The sequence below is a fragment of the Schistocerca piceifrons genome, chromosome 3 (assembly GCF_021461385.2).
Source record: "Schistocerca piceifrons isolate TAMUIC-IGC-003096 chromosome 3, iqSchPice1.1, whole genome shotgun sequence".
NCBI lineage: Eukaryota > Metazoa > Arthropoda > Insecta > Orthoptera > Acrididae > Schistocerca > Schistocerca piceifrons.
Window position 1 is genome coordinate 350,338,444 of NC_060140.1, and position 15,511 is coordinate 350,353,954.

Below are 15,511 nucleotides of genomic sequence, written 5' to 3' on the forward strand. Positions count from 1 at the left end.
TGGAGACGGTTGCGAATGATCCTTGCCGATACCCCAGGAGCAACAGTGTCCCTAATTTGCTGGGAAGTGGCGGTGCGGTCCCCTACGGCACTGCGTAGGATCCTACGGTCTTGGTGTGCATCCGTGCGTCGCCGCGGTCCGGTCCCAGGTCGACGGGCACGTGCACCTTCCGCCGACCACTGGCGACAACATCGATGTACTGTGGAGACCTCACACCCCACGTGTTGAGCAATTTGGCGGTACGTCCACCCGGCCTCCCGCATGCCCACTATACGCCCTCGCTCAAAGTCCGTCAACTGTACATACGGTTCACGTCCACGCTGTCGCGGCATGCTACCAGTGTTAAAGACTGCGATGGAGCTCCGTATGCCACGGCAAACTGGCTGACACTGACGGCGGCAGTGCACAAATGCTGCGCAGCTAGTGCCATTCGACGGCCAACACCACGGTTCCTGGTGTGTCCGCTGTGCCGTGCGTGTGATCATTGCTTGTACAGCCCTGTCGCAGTGTCCGGAGCAAGTATGGTGGGTCTGACACACCGGTGTCAATGTGCTCTTTTTTCCATTTCCAGGAGTGTATTTATATTTGAAAGTACCTGTTTCATTAAGAGTTATCAGCAGTTTTCAACTCTGAACAGTGAGATAAATAAGCATTAAACAAGGATGATTTTCATAGGGATGTACACACAATGTCAGTATATCAGGGCTGTGGATTATAAAAAGCAAAAGTTCTCTACAAAGCACTACTAAGTAAAATCCAAAGAACAACAAACTTAAATAATTTAAAAGAAAACTGAAAGATCCACTAATAATTAATAGCTTGTAGAACGTTATTGAATATTTAGGAGAAAGCATGGACCACATTCTACTACAAGAAGAACAGCAGAAATGATGCACAAGACTACCATCCTGTTTCAGTGACATCCAGTTATCATAGAATCTTAGAACTTATTCTGTGCTCAAACATAATGAGTTGCTGGGGTTAGACAGAAATGGGGAAATACCACAAGAAATGCATGCTTGAACGTAATGCAGATGCTATCCAAGCTTGCAGGTTTTTCTGTTGTTTTTGACCACGAGCAATGACCTCAGCATGTTGCAAGTGTCAGTCACTGTCAGAACAGTGTTATGTGTTCTTGTAAGTGCATTATACTGGAGCTAAGTGAATTTGAACATGGGTAAATTGTTGGTGCTTGTATGGTTGATGATTAGTAACCAAGAGAGCCAAAGTGTTTGGTGTTTCAAGAGGCACTGTATTGAAGATTTATACTGCATACAGGAAAAGCACAGTAACATCATCCACTAATTGAGAATGCAGATGAAAGTGTGTGTTGAGTGACCATGACAGATAGTCATTGAAGGAGACTGAGACAAAAAGTAAGAAGACTATAGCTGTAAGAGTCATTGCAGAACTGAATGTTACACTTGCAAATCCTGCCAGCATCAAAACAACATGCAGGGAGCTCCATAACTGGGAACTGCAGGATGAGCAAAAATTCCAAAACCATTCATCATTTATGCAAATGCATTTAACTGGAAAAAGTGGTGTCAGAGCTATAAAACCTGGCCTATGGAGCAATGGAAGAGTGTCATTTGGTTGGAAACGAACATGGAACGAATGCAATAAGGCTGAAAGTCGCGTGGCCTGTCACGTGACTCTCGCTCCGCCTACTGCTCGAGTTTCATCTGCCTCCTGCACTCAGTCTGCCCGTGGCGTCTGTTTCAAGTAGTTGACGTTTTGTCTGTGCGTCGGAAAATGTTGAGTGTACAGAAAGAACAGCGTGTTAACATCAAATTTTGTTTCAAACTAGGAAAATCTGCAAGTGAAACGTTTGTAATGTTACAACAAGTGTACGGCAATGATTGTTTATCGCGAACACAAGTGTTTGAGTGGTTTAAACGATTTAAAGATGGCCGCGAAGACACCAGTGATGACACTCACACTGGCAGACCATTGTCAGCAAAAACTGATGCAAACATTGAAAAAATCGGTAAACTTGTTTGACAAGATCGCCGTTTAACAATCAGAGCAGTGTCTGAGTTAACAGGAGTTGACAAGGAACAAGCCAGTAAGGTAAATGCATTATTTCTTGACTTCTGAAAAGCTTTTGATACAGTACTGCTCCAGTGCCTGTTAATGAAAGTATGAACATTCAGGATATCAAACAACATTTGTGTCAGGATCAAGAATCCTGGTAGGAAGAATACAGCTTGTTATCTTGGTTGGAGACTCATTGACAGATGAAGGAGTAAATTCAATCATGTCCCAAGGAAGTGTGCTGGGGCCCTTGTTGTTAATGCTGTATATTAATGGCTGAGCAGACAATATTAATAGTGAACTCAGACTTTTTGCAGATGGTGTAGTTATCTATAATGAAGTACTGTCAGAATGCAGCTGTACAAATATTCAATTAGATCTTGATAAGATTTGAAAGTGGTTTGAAGACTGGCAACTTACTTTAAACATTAAGATACAAAAAACAGCACATTTCACAAAACATGAAAACAAAAGTTTTCTATGACTACAGTATTATTGAGTCACAGATGGAACCAGTCATCAGCCAGCCAGTATTGCCCTGTGGTTCTAGGCGCTTCAGTCTGGAACCGCACGACCGCTATGGTCACAGGTTCGAAACCTGCCTCGGGCATGGATGTGTGTGGTGTCCTTAGGTTAGTTAGGTTTAAATAGTTCTAAGTTCTAGGGGACTGATGACCTCAGATGTTGAGTCCCATAGTGCTCAGAGCCATTTGAACCAATTTTGAACCAGTCATCTCATACAAATATCTGTTTGTAAGAGTTTGTATGGATGTTAAATGCAACACCCACACAGATAGATCAGGTGGTAGACCTTGGTTCAGTGGTAGAATGCTGGGAAAATGCAATGTGTTTACAAAGGAAGTTATTTACAAACATTCAAGCGGCCCTTTCTAGAAACTTGGTCATATGTATGAGGCCCTTACCAAAGAGAACTAAAAGGGGATATTGAATCTGTATGCAGATTGGCAGCGCAAATGGACTCAGGTTTCTTTGAGGCACAAAAGTATATTACTCAGATGCTGTACGACCTGAACTGACAGACACTTCAAAGTAGATGCCAACTATCTCATGAAAGCCTACTTACAAAGTTTCAAGAAGAGTAGGCTATTAAGTAAGGATTTAGAAACATATTACATCTTCCTACCTATCTCTCCCAAAGGATTAGATGAATTACACCACACACAGAGACATTTAAGCAGTCATTCTTCCTACACTCCATACACAAATGGAATCAGAAAAATACAGGGGGGACATACCCTACACCATGCACTACACATTGACTTGTAGAGTACAGGTATTGATGTAGACATGGACAAGTACTCCCAATGGGACATCTGCAGCACATTTCTCAAAATCAGTTGTACAGTATCTCAGTGAAACCTATCCTGGTGGTTTGATCAACCATAACAATCCAGAATGAATTTTCACTCTGCAACAGAGTGTGTGCTGATTTGAAACTTCCTGGGAAATTAAATCTGTGTGCCAAACAGGGACTCAAGTCTGTAAACTTCCGTGAAGGCAAAGGTTCCAGGTTTGAGCCCCTTTTATTACATTTCCTTGAAGGTTGTCTGACATTTCTCCACCACTGGAGCAGGTTAAACAACAGCCTAGAAACAAGGGAAGAGTAGCTTACACTTTTGAAATGGACATGCTTGCAGTAAAGATAAAAATTGAGTCTCAATCAGCAAAACAACATCTGCACGCGTAAACAACAAATCCTACTGAATGAAGTGAAGGATTTTTTCAACATTATTAGTAAAAGAATTTGATGATAAAACATGACAAGTGACTGTCTAATAATTTACTGATTTAAGCGCAATTATTGTTCTTGATAGTTTTAAAGAAGTTGTCTCAGAAACCACTGAAAATAGAACATATATTTACATGAGGTTTCCATACAGAATGGTTAATGGTTAAGTCACTTTCCTCTCAAAACACTCATTATTTCTTGGCAACTTGTGTGTAGCTGGACTATTAATATTTGATATATTGTGTTGTACTGTTCCCTATCAGGTTTTTCCTGGTCCAGAGGAATTAATCATGAGATTTATGGCAAGAACGAAAAGTCATTTGAAGGCAAGTTACAGACCACGTTTTCCATCCAGGGCCATTATCAAGGATTTTTTTAAGCATTTAAAAGTCTGGATATAGTTTCAAAAATATGTTGGTCATTTATCACTCTTCAGATTGACACAGAAATAATATTCCTTCTAGTGACCAGCATACCAAGTGAGAGAATATAACAGTTACAAGGTGTAACAATTTTTATTTGTAAAATTTTGTTGACGATATTGAAAGGAGTGCAGAAAGTAAAGAAGCAAGCTCTACCACAGCTCATAGACTGCTACAGGAAGAAAAGTAGTGTGGAGGGGGTAGGCTGCATCTCCTGGACACAGAGTAGCCTCTATCCTGCCACTTCCTGTTTGGTGCCAAGAATTCATCCTCATTGTGGATAGTGAGCTTCCTTTTTCACGAAGTTAGCGTAGGTAGTACACACAAAAGACCACAAATTGCTTCATCACTCACTCTAAAACATGAAGCCTGAACACAGCACAATTAAATGAAATATGGTATTCAACAACAATGGCTACTACAATGATTTTGCACATGTTATTGTTTCATTTCTAAAATTAGCAGTGACACAACTTATTAGCGGCCTAAAGTTTCTCACCTTATAGATTCTTACTGAAGCAGAACAAGCAGGTGAAAAAATACTGGGAGATTTCCACAGTTAAGAAAAGCCTAACATATTGTAAAGCATGTGAAAGCAATTGTAATAACAACATTGCTACATCTGTCCCACAGAAACCAGAGCCAAAAGCTACAATTGAATTGTAAAATATGAAAAGTTTCTTTCAGGAAACTTGTCAATTATGTTCAGGTAATGAATATGATTTGGTGGTGTTGGCATTAGATTCATCTGTTCTGTCAGCGTACATAATTTTTAGACTGCAGAATGGGAGAACACATTCAGCAATTGGAAATGAAACAAAGAACACAACAGTCGAGAATAGCAATTATTATTAACTGTGTGTGTATGATGTATTATCTAATAACAAACAATCCTTAATAACAGTCTGCTTACGTAACATAAGTCAGATGGATAGATTACTACTCACCAAATAGAAGAGACGGTGAGTCACAGACAGGCACAATGAAAAGACTGTTATATGCTCAGGCTTTTGGCCAAAAGATCTTCTTTCAAAGTGGTAAAGATACTCATGTTTATAAAAGCAAAACTTACACATACATAACCCCTGCCTCTAGCTACTGTGGCCAGACTGTAAGTTGCAACTGCATCCGATGGGAGCAGCAGTCTGTTGTGGGTGGTGGGGAGAGGGAGGGATAGGAGGGCAGGAGGGGGGGGGGGAGAGCTGCTTGTGGAAGTGTGCAGGGATATGATGGGGACACAATAGGGATGATAGGTGCAGTTGGGCGGTTTGGGGGGAGGAGGGGGGAAGGGAAAATGATAGATGTAGAGAAATCAAGAAAGATTAGTAGATGCATTGGTGAAACTGACGGCTGTGTAGTTCTGAGTTAGAGAAGGGAAGGGGATGGTAGGGTTACAGGAACATAGGATATATTGCAGGGAGGGTTACCACATGTGCATTTCAGAAAATCTGATGGTGTTGGGAAAGATCAGATGGCATAGGCTGTGAAGCTGTCATTGAAGTAAAGCACAATATGTTCAGCAGCATGTTCAGCAACTGGGTGGTCCAGCTGGTTTTTGGTCAAAGTTTGTCAGTGGTCATTCATGTGGACAGACAGCATCTAAGTTCTCATGCCCATACAGAAAGCAGCACAGTGGTTACAGCTTGTTTGTAGATTACACGACTGCTTTCACAGGTAGCTCTGTCCTTAGTGAGTTAGGAGATGCCTGTGACTGGACTGGAATAAATAGTGGTGAGGGGATAAATGGGACAGGTCTTGCAGCTATGTCTATTTCTAGGGATATGAACCATAAGGCGCGGTATTGGAAGCAGGGGTGGGATAGGGACTGACAAGGATATTGAATAGGTATGGCGGGTGACAGTATACCACCGTGTGAGGGGTGGGAAGGATAGTGGGCAGGGTGTTTCTCATTTCAGGGCATCGCAAGAGTTATTTGAAACACTGGTTGAGAATGTGATCCAGTTGCTCCGGTCATGGGTGATACTAAGTCATGAAGGAGTGCTGTTTTGTGGCCAGATGGTGGGTATTTGGGGGGCAGTAGGTGACTGGAGATACAACATATGAGACATCTGTTTCTGTACAAGGAAGGGAGAGTGATGTTGGTCTGTGAAAGGCTCAGTGAACCCTTGTTTATGCAGTAATACTGTGAAATATGCTACACCGTTTTACACAATTGCATGATTCATCTATCTGAGCACCTCTAGTTTCCCACTTTGCCCGTATAATGATTGGTTCATGACAAGTTCAGAATTTTTTCATGCACAGTCTGTTTATCCATGGAGCTGGCTTGGTTAACAGATTCTAACTAAGTCATCCAAATGAAACATAACTGATTCATTATCATCAAACAAGAGAAGAAAATAGAACATAGACTTAAAATTATCAAAAATTCAATGCAAAAATTAAAATTCATAAATTGTCAAACAAGTTTGTTCTAATGGAATTAACAGGCAGAACAAGTATAAAAGGTAAAGACAAAATTCTGGAAGCTGCGAAAATGCTCAGGCTTTGAATTCAAATATAATTTGTTGACATCATGACATTATTGCTCAGATGCAAACAATGTTAAAACTATGATGTGATAATTAAATAAGAGTGAAAAATTCTCTTGTTGACCAAAACATAGTGTGCTCTCAAGCTAAGCTGATTTTTGAGAGACTGAAAGAAGAAAATGGGGAGGCAGACAAAGATGAAGTGTTTAAAGTTAATAATGGTTGATTTAGCCAATTCAGAGATCATTGTAATTGGCATAGCATCCCAGAAAGTGGAGAAGCAGCAAGTGGAAGAGGATGTCTAAAAGAACTTTTTTGTGCTTGAAGAGAGAACCTTTCCCGGCTTTAAAGTGGGAAAAGATTGACTGACAGTGAAGGCCGGTGCAAATACATCAGATAATTGTAAATTAAAATTTATCACTCAGGAAATCCAAGAGCTTTAAAAATATATTTAAAGCTGGGTTGCCTGTGATCTGGAAGTTGAATGACAAAGCTTGGGTGGCAGTTTTCCTTTTTGAGGACTGATTTGACCATTTCTTCATACCTGAAGTTGAACATTATTGCCAATTAATACAAATCCCATTTAAAGTAATTCTATTAATTGAGGACACACTGTGTCATCCTCCTGTTACTCCAATTATTTATGACCCATGTGTGAAAGTTGTATTTTTGCCACTCAATACAATGAGCCTGCTTTAATGAATGGACTAGGGAATCAACAATACGAGAGAAGGGAAGTTGCTACTCACAACATAGCAGAGATGCTGAGCCGTGATAGGCACAATAAAAAGTTTCACACAAACATAGCTTTTGGCGATTAAGGCCTTTGTCAGCAGTAGACACACATACACACATGCACACACACACTCATGCAAGTGCAACTTGCACACACATCTGCAGTCTCAGAGAGCTGTGGTGTAGTTTTAGCTCTCTGAGACTGCAGATGTGTGTGCAAGTTGCACTTGCATGAGTGTGTGTGTGTGTGTGTGTGTGTGTGTGTGTGTGTGTGTGTGTGTACTTCTGACAAAGGCCTTAATGGCTGAAAGCTATGTTTGTGTGAATCTTTTTATTGTGCCTATCGCGGCTCAGCATGTCCGCTATGTGGTGAATAGCAACTTTCCTTCTCTCGTATTGTTACATTCCATCCCGGATTTTCCATTGTTGGACTAGGGGATCATTAAGAAATGTCCATCTGAGCATTCTCATAGAACTAAGAGACAAAACAGTGAGCTCTCTACAAAAGATTTTCAGAAGCTATTGAGTGTTTTAGATTCCTTGAGAATCATTGCATAATCATGCAATGAAATTTCACATAAAAACTTTGTCCATTTTTTTACCACTGAAACCCTGATTAGAATGATAATGTGATTGAAGAAGTATATTATCTTGCCAGATAATTAAATTTAGAGGGAGATGGGGACGACATTCAAGAACTGTTGGTTTCACAAAATTGGGAACTGACAATCAATGAGCTTATAGAAATGCATGAGCAAGAGCAAAACATTGAGCAATCTGGTTCTTTAGACCCAGTTCAATCAGAAGATCAAAGATGGTTGCAAAATTGACACAAGGTCTCAGTTCAATTGAAAATGGTCTACAAATTATAAAAAAATCAACTCCAATGAAATGTAGATTTCTGCTAAAAATGGGGAATGATTTATTAGTGTGCTTTGAGGAAATTTTACATGAGAAGAAGAAAAATTATTTGTTAGATGACGTTGTTACATTTTATGAAGTCTTCTATGTCACAATGATTTCAGTTTACATTATTGCAGTGCATAATACTGTACCGATAAATAATTTTTTTTTGCTGACCATTGTAATAAATTTGATTTACATCGTTATTGCTCTGTCCCATCTGTTGTCTAAATGCGGTGTATTACTGTATTTATAGATGGACTGCTTGTCACTGCAGATATGACAACCATGGGTGGCTAGTCTCTATGGAACGGACGTCTTGGTATGGAATAGGAGGCAGATGTTGAAGTGCAGGTATTGCTGGTGTCTGGTAGGTTTGATATGGAGTGAGGTACTGATGTAGTCATCCTTGAGAATGGGGGGTCAGGATTGACGAAGGTAGCATGTTAGGTTAAGAAGGATAAATTGAAGTGAATAGGGGAGAAGGTGTTGAGTTTCTGGGGGAATATACATGGGGTGTTCTCATCCTTGGTCCAGATCAGTCTGACCTCAGCAGACACAGGCAATGGTCATGTGTGTGTGTGTGTGTGTGTGTGTGTGTGTGTGTGTGTGTGTGTGTGTTCGTGTGTGTGTGTGTGTGTGTGTGTGGACTTGTATTATTGTAATTACACTTAAAATATCTGTGGATAAACATGGATCACTATGTTCACAGTAAGATGAAATTCAGAACAGGACTTCAGTTATTCAATTACCCCATTTGGTTTTATTTTACTTTGCCTCAGAGAAGGGAACTGAGATTATTTTCTGTAATTTAATTAAAACAGCCATAATAACTCCTGACCTATTGCAAAAAATTAAATGGAAAAGCTTTTGACAGTGGAATAAAAGTCATAATGTGACACAATTCATTACAGGAGACTTAATTAATTTCAAATGAAAATGAACCTTCTAGAGGTTTTAGATTATGAAGTCATCATCTCATAAGTATTAGTGAAGGGTATGCAATGAATGATATGTTATTATACCTCTGAGACTGGCCATAGATGAAGTTGTTAGAGCAGAGGTCACAACACCAGTAATTTACCTCTGATTCTCTGCTTGAAGTAGGTAGCTAATAAACATAATACATAATACTCCCTAATATTAAATGTGATAGTCACACAAAAATGCAATGAATTAGCCATTAGAATTTACACTGAATCAACTGAAGGTTCTTGGTGAAACATTATAAATTAACTAAATTAGTAATGTACTTGAAAATAGGCTTGTAACCCGAAACCCAGGTTGAGAAGTAACCGTAATAAAATTTGTGAAGCAAGGCAAAAAACATTATTTGTTTAGTTATCCATTAGCCTTTGTTATATTGATTAAATAATTCTTTCAGTAATGAATGACTGTTGACTAACTATGGCATATGTATCATATTATACTAATAAAATTAATTCCGCCATTCCTGAAACAAATTCAGTTTATGGAGAGAGTGAGTTTAGTTTCATGATTTGTACTACTACATCCACTGTGATTCACAAGAAAATACATTGCAGTGTGCAAGGAATTAATACAAGAGGTTTGTGTTTTCGGACGTTTAGTTCCTGGGAAATGTAGCACTTGAGCTGTCGGATAAGAATGAAAGAGGGAACTGACTCTTACTGTGGTTGGGTAATCATCTTGACATTTGCCTGAAAAGATTTAGGGAAATCATGAGAAACTGAAGATGGTGGGAGGAAAATTTTGAACTTCAAAATGCTGGTATCAACCATCAAATTGACTTAGCAAAATAACAAAAAAATCTAATTAAAGGTGGTAAGATTGCTATTTCGAATTCAGAAGTACCATAATTTCACTATATACATTTGAGCCCATAATGATATCTGATTTAGCATACTATTGCTTTCTGCTGGTGTCTGGATGTTTTCTGCTACAATGGCACAAATGTAAAAAGAAAGAAGTATTCATTCAAGTAAAGTGAGCATTAAAAATATTGTTTAAAGAAGTTGACTACACTTCTTTCCAAGGCCTCTTTAAAGATTTGGAATTCTTACTCTCACTTTTCAGTGCATTTACTTTCCGATGGTACTCGTTGCTGGTAATAAATATCAATTTTAAATAAGATGCTGTTTAGGTAACCATGACACAAAACACAGAATCAGTCTGTATGTATACTTTTCTGTTCTAGAGTTCAGATTGGAGTTCTATATTTTGGTGGGAAGGTGTTCCAGTGAACCCACCTCTGAACAAATTACCTGACAATCAAGTTAAGATCAAAGATCCTTATCACTTAGATGAGACTGGCTTCCTCACCTGATAGATGTACTATTAGATTGGCATGAGAATGCACTTGAAATTTCATTCATCTCAGAGATGACATTGGTGTTTTGGTACTGCTCCTGCAAGAAGTTGTATGCCTCATCACCACCCTGGCGCACACCTTCACAGTACACAACACTTTTCATGTCTGGGTCAACCCTGAAAAAACAGCAATGTTGTTCATAACAGATGCACTCAAGTGAGTCACAGTATTAGTACATTAGTAGCTTACTCATTCACTAATGCACACAAAATTACAAACGAAAAAAGTGACTGACAAAGTAGATGAGATCATAAGCTGTGAAAAACAGCAGACTGGACTAGAATGAGGATGGAAAATAGTAGGTATAAAATGCAGCTACCAGCAAGCATTTCATGTGCAGCTCCATTTTATGTGTAATATCAGCCAATTTCCGAATCCATTTCTACCGCATCTTACTTATTTTGATGAAAATAAAATAAAAACGAATTTCACAAACAAAATAAATGTAAACATCAGTAAAACTATATTTTAACCACAAATAAAATTAATTTAAAAAATTCAGAAAATGAAAATTTTAACTGAATATGAAAATAAATGAAAATCAGTAAATTAAAATTTTTTACGTCAATCAAAAAGCCTGCACATGAAAAATAATTAAAATTTCTGGAGAACAAATATTAACATTTTTCATTTTTCATTTTTGTTTTTTAATTTTCTATTATTTTAATATTTCTAATAAATGTTTTCCTTATAAATAATAACAAATAAAAATATGACTAATAAAACTGACAAAAATATTTTTAAGAAACTAAGGGAGAAAAATTTTAATGTAATATTTGTGTTTTAAACCATCTTCAAATACAGAATATTTGAGAAGTAAAACACAAAAAGGGGCTTTTGATTATATGAAAGAATATGGTCATGAATTTATTTTTACTTATAAAGAAAATATTACAGCTATTCAGGAAAAAACAGAAAAGTCAAATTCTCTCCTTTTCATTACTATAAAAACATTTTTGGATCATCTATTATTACATCTTAACTGTGATTATTATGATTTACTCAAAACATATAGTGATTCCAGAACGAGATTTTCACTCTGCAGCAGAGTGTGTGCTGATGTGAAAGTTCCAGGCAGATTAAAACTATGTGCCAGACTGAGACTCGAACTCAGTAGAGCACTTGCCCGAGAAAGGCAAAGGTCCCAATTCGAGTTTCGGTCTGGCACACAGTTTTAATCTATCAGGAAGTTTCATATCAGCGCACACTCCACTGCAGAGTGAAAATATCATTCTGGAAACATCCCCTAGGCTGTGGCTAGGCCATGTCTCTGCAGTATCCTTTCTTTCAGGGGTGCTAGTGTTGCAAGGTTTGCTGGAGAGCTTCTGTAAAGTTTGGAAGGTAGGAGACGAGGTACTGGCAGAAGTAAAGCTGTGAGAACAGGGCGTGAGTCATGCTTGGGTAGCTATAATGGTAGAGCACTTGCCCACGAAAGGTATAGGTCCCAAGTTTGAGTCTCAGTCTGCCGCACAGTTTTAATCTGCCAGAAAGTTTCATATAGTGATTATTGTAATTTGCCACATATAATAAAACGTTATATAGTAGTTTTTGTATTATTCTTTGAAGTTTTTAGAAAAATAAATATAAAAATTTAAGATAATTTTTTAAAATTTTATTTTTTTTATTTTTAACGTTTAACGCCGATGTTTTTTAATGTTTGTGCTTTGTTTAATTTTCGTTTGACCGTTTGTTAACCTTCATTTGATCCTCGTTAAACTTTGTTTGTCTCCAAGATGTCCTTTGATGAACTTTATGAACAGCTGCGTGTAATAGAAAGTAAATAGATATCTGTCCTTCCTACAACAATTTTTCGATGGCAGTGTGAGAAACATTTAAATCTAATTCCTCTGGTAGAATTTCTATAACATTGACGCAAAAATACAGATTTAACTGTTATTTTTACTTCAAGTTCTAGTGCTGCAGATGTTATTCTTAGATGAGCTGATAAAAATAATGCTGGTGTCGAAATAAAAGACACATTACCATTTGAAGCTAAAATTGTTTTTGAAAATGTAGAAGTTAGAGTAGCTCTTGTTAAATATGATCCTGATTATGAACTAGAATGAGCACAAAAAAGATTTAAATATATATTTTATTTTTAGAAGTTCCTCAAAATATAAGTATAAAAATTAAAGAAGTTTTTTTTAAATCTTCTCTTTATATTCTGTATTGAATATCATAAGTTACACTCTTTTTACCATAAGAAACTATACAAACTGAAGTATCACTTGGGTTTTTATCATTAAAATAGCGTCTAATTTCATATTCTTTTGTATTCCTGTTGAGTGGCAAGCAAATTAATTGTAGATTTTTACTCTGGAATTAGAATTTATCGATCTTATGCAGTCACTTCTGGTGTTGTTGTTGTTAACTATTAATAACTTCTTCTTTATATGGTCTTTGCATACAAAAATTATAATTATTTGTTAAACAGTCATTCAATTTTTCTAATCTAAATGGGGGCTGAAAATGAAGTGTGCTAGAAATAAAACGTGTACTACAAATAAAAAAATATTCGATATGAGAATTTCTTGGAAATAAAACAAAATCACCAAAAAGAACATTTAAATAATAATAATTTTATTACAAATCTAGCAGGTATTATCTACACAAAAGTAGAAAATGTATCAGAAAAATGGTAACAAGTTACAGAACCATTTTGTGACAGTATTACGAGCGTAAAAATAACAAATTTTTATAGACTGTGAAGGAGAACAGGAAACTGAAAATTTCTTGTAAACAAAGAAGGTTGTGGAATTTTATTTAGTTTATTAATTTTAATTAGTTCCTTAAGACTTAGATTTTCTAAATTTCATTTGGCTAGACATGACATGAAAGTAAAAATTTCTATTTTCTTTTGCTAATTTAGAAGCAAGTGCTTCCTTTAATCTTTTGTCTTGACAGTTTAAAAAACTTAATATATTTGGCGAATTACAATAATCCCAAATTTTTAGTAAATCATAATTATCTTAATAAAGATGTAATAATAAAGATCACGATTTTCATGATAATTCACAAATTTTTTTACAGTGAAAAGACAGAGAATTTGATTCTTCTATTTCTTCCCAAATATCTATAACACTTTCTTTATAAGTAAAAATAGATTCATAACCATATTATTTCATATAACAGTACCTTCATTACGTTTTTTTACTCCTCAAATATTCTATATTAAAGATGGTTTAAAATAATTTTTATTAATATTACCTTTAATTTTTTCTCTTTTGGTTTATTAAAAATGCTTTTATCAAATTTAAATTTGTCCCACACAGCAGTCATGTATTTATTTATTATAATTTCTGAAATAAAACATTAATTTAAAAAATATAATAATAAAAAAGTATAAATAAAAATAAAGATTAGTAAAAAATTATCAGAAAAAATAATCATGTTAAAATTTATTGTCAAAAAACTTTAATTCTTTTTGTGTGCAGGGATTTTGATTCAGTTAAAAATTTTTAATTAATTGATTTTCATTATTTTCATATTCACCCAAAATTTAAGATTTTTCTGATTTTTAAGCTATTTTTATATTCGGTGAAAATTGTACTTTTATTGTTCTTTTTATTTATTTTTATTTACGAAATTCGTTTTTTTTTTCTTTTTTTATTGAATTGAATATGAGATGCTGGATGTTGATTTGGATTTCAGCTGATAGCAGATATAAAATGGGGCTGCACACAAAATGTGTGTTGGTAGCCCCATTTTATATCAACTAAATTTGATGATGGCCTTTCCAAATCAATTCCCCTTGTTTCCATTAAAAGCAGTTTAGAGAAACTGTATACAATTTAGATTTGGATGACCCAACAGACTTTTAAACCGTGCTGTCCTTGAGTATGAGTCAGTGCGCTTACCACTATGCCAAGTTTCTGAGTCTGAAAAGGATCTGTGGTGAAGATGATAAACTGCTATCAACATTCATGATTCTGGGGTAGCAGTTATGTCACTTATTCTTATGTCACTGCATATTGGAGCATTCCTATGACTTGATCAATTAGATTGTAATACATATTTTCTAAACCTATACTGCTGGAGTTTCATAGTACTAAGCAACTAATCTGGATTTTTTATGTACATTAACTGCAATGTAGGGGAATGTTGAGGCATACATTTAGGTCTAATATCCTGTCACTTTGTGGGTGAATATGCTATTTTCCAGACTATCCTTGGGATACACTTTCCAATCGGAATTTAAATTTTTGTTCCTATTCACTTCTGATCTGACGCCATTCATAAGTGAGACTAGTTCTTGGAAATTTCCATGGACTACATTAACTTTTCTTTCTCCAAGCTGCCATGATGAATGCGATATCCTATAATGAATGAGGCTGATATTTATCTCTCTGCGTAATAAGAACATAATTTATCAGACATTTGGATGGGATTCTCTACCTTAATACATCCACATGTACACGTCACATGTACTCCTCTACCCTTGTAGTCATTTCCAATGACTGTGCGAGATGGCACTGTGGTTAGCACACTGGACTCGTATTTGGGAGGATAATGGTTCAAACCCACGTCTGGCTATCCTAATTTAGGTTTCCCTATTTCCCTAAATCGCTTCAGGCAAATGCTGGGGTGGTTCCTTTGAAAGAGCACAGCCGACTTCCTTCTCCATCCTCCCCTAATCCGTTGGGACAGTTGACCTCAATGTTTGGTGCCCTCCCCCAAATCAATCAACTGATCATTCTTACATGTAGCTTTCTCCTACTTATTATGCAGGGTCCTACAAATCCCAACCCCACAGTGTAGATTGAGGAATCCTTATTGAGAACCATCACAGTATTGTATGAGCCTCTGAATCAGATCCTCCACA

The 15,511-nt window shown here is 36.7% G+C and overlaps 1 protein-coding gene across 1 annotated transcript in view; it reads right to left on the bottom strand.

Annotated features, from left to right (window-relative positions):
- Positions 1 to 15,511, bottom strand: part of LOC124789975 (aminopeptidase N-like) — a 91,303-nt gene that overhangs the window by 59,450 nt on the left and 16,342 nt on the right. Inside the window, exon 2 of the mRNA XM_047257515.1 lies at positions 10,641 to 10,805. Coding sequence (XP_047113471.1) covers positions 10,641 to 10,805 — 165 coding nt within the window. The remainder of the gene's footprint in view (positions 1 to 10,640; positions 10,806 to 15,511) is intronic.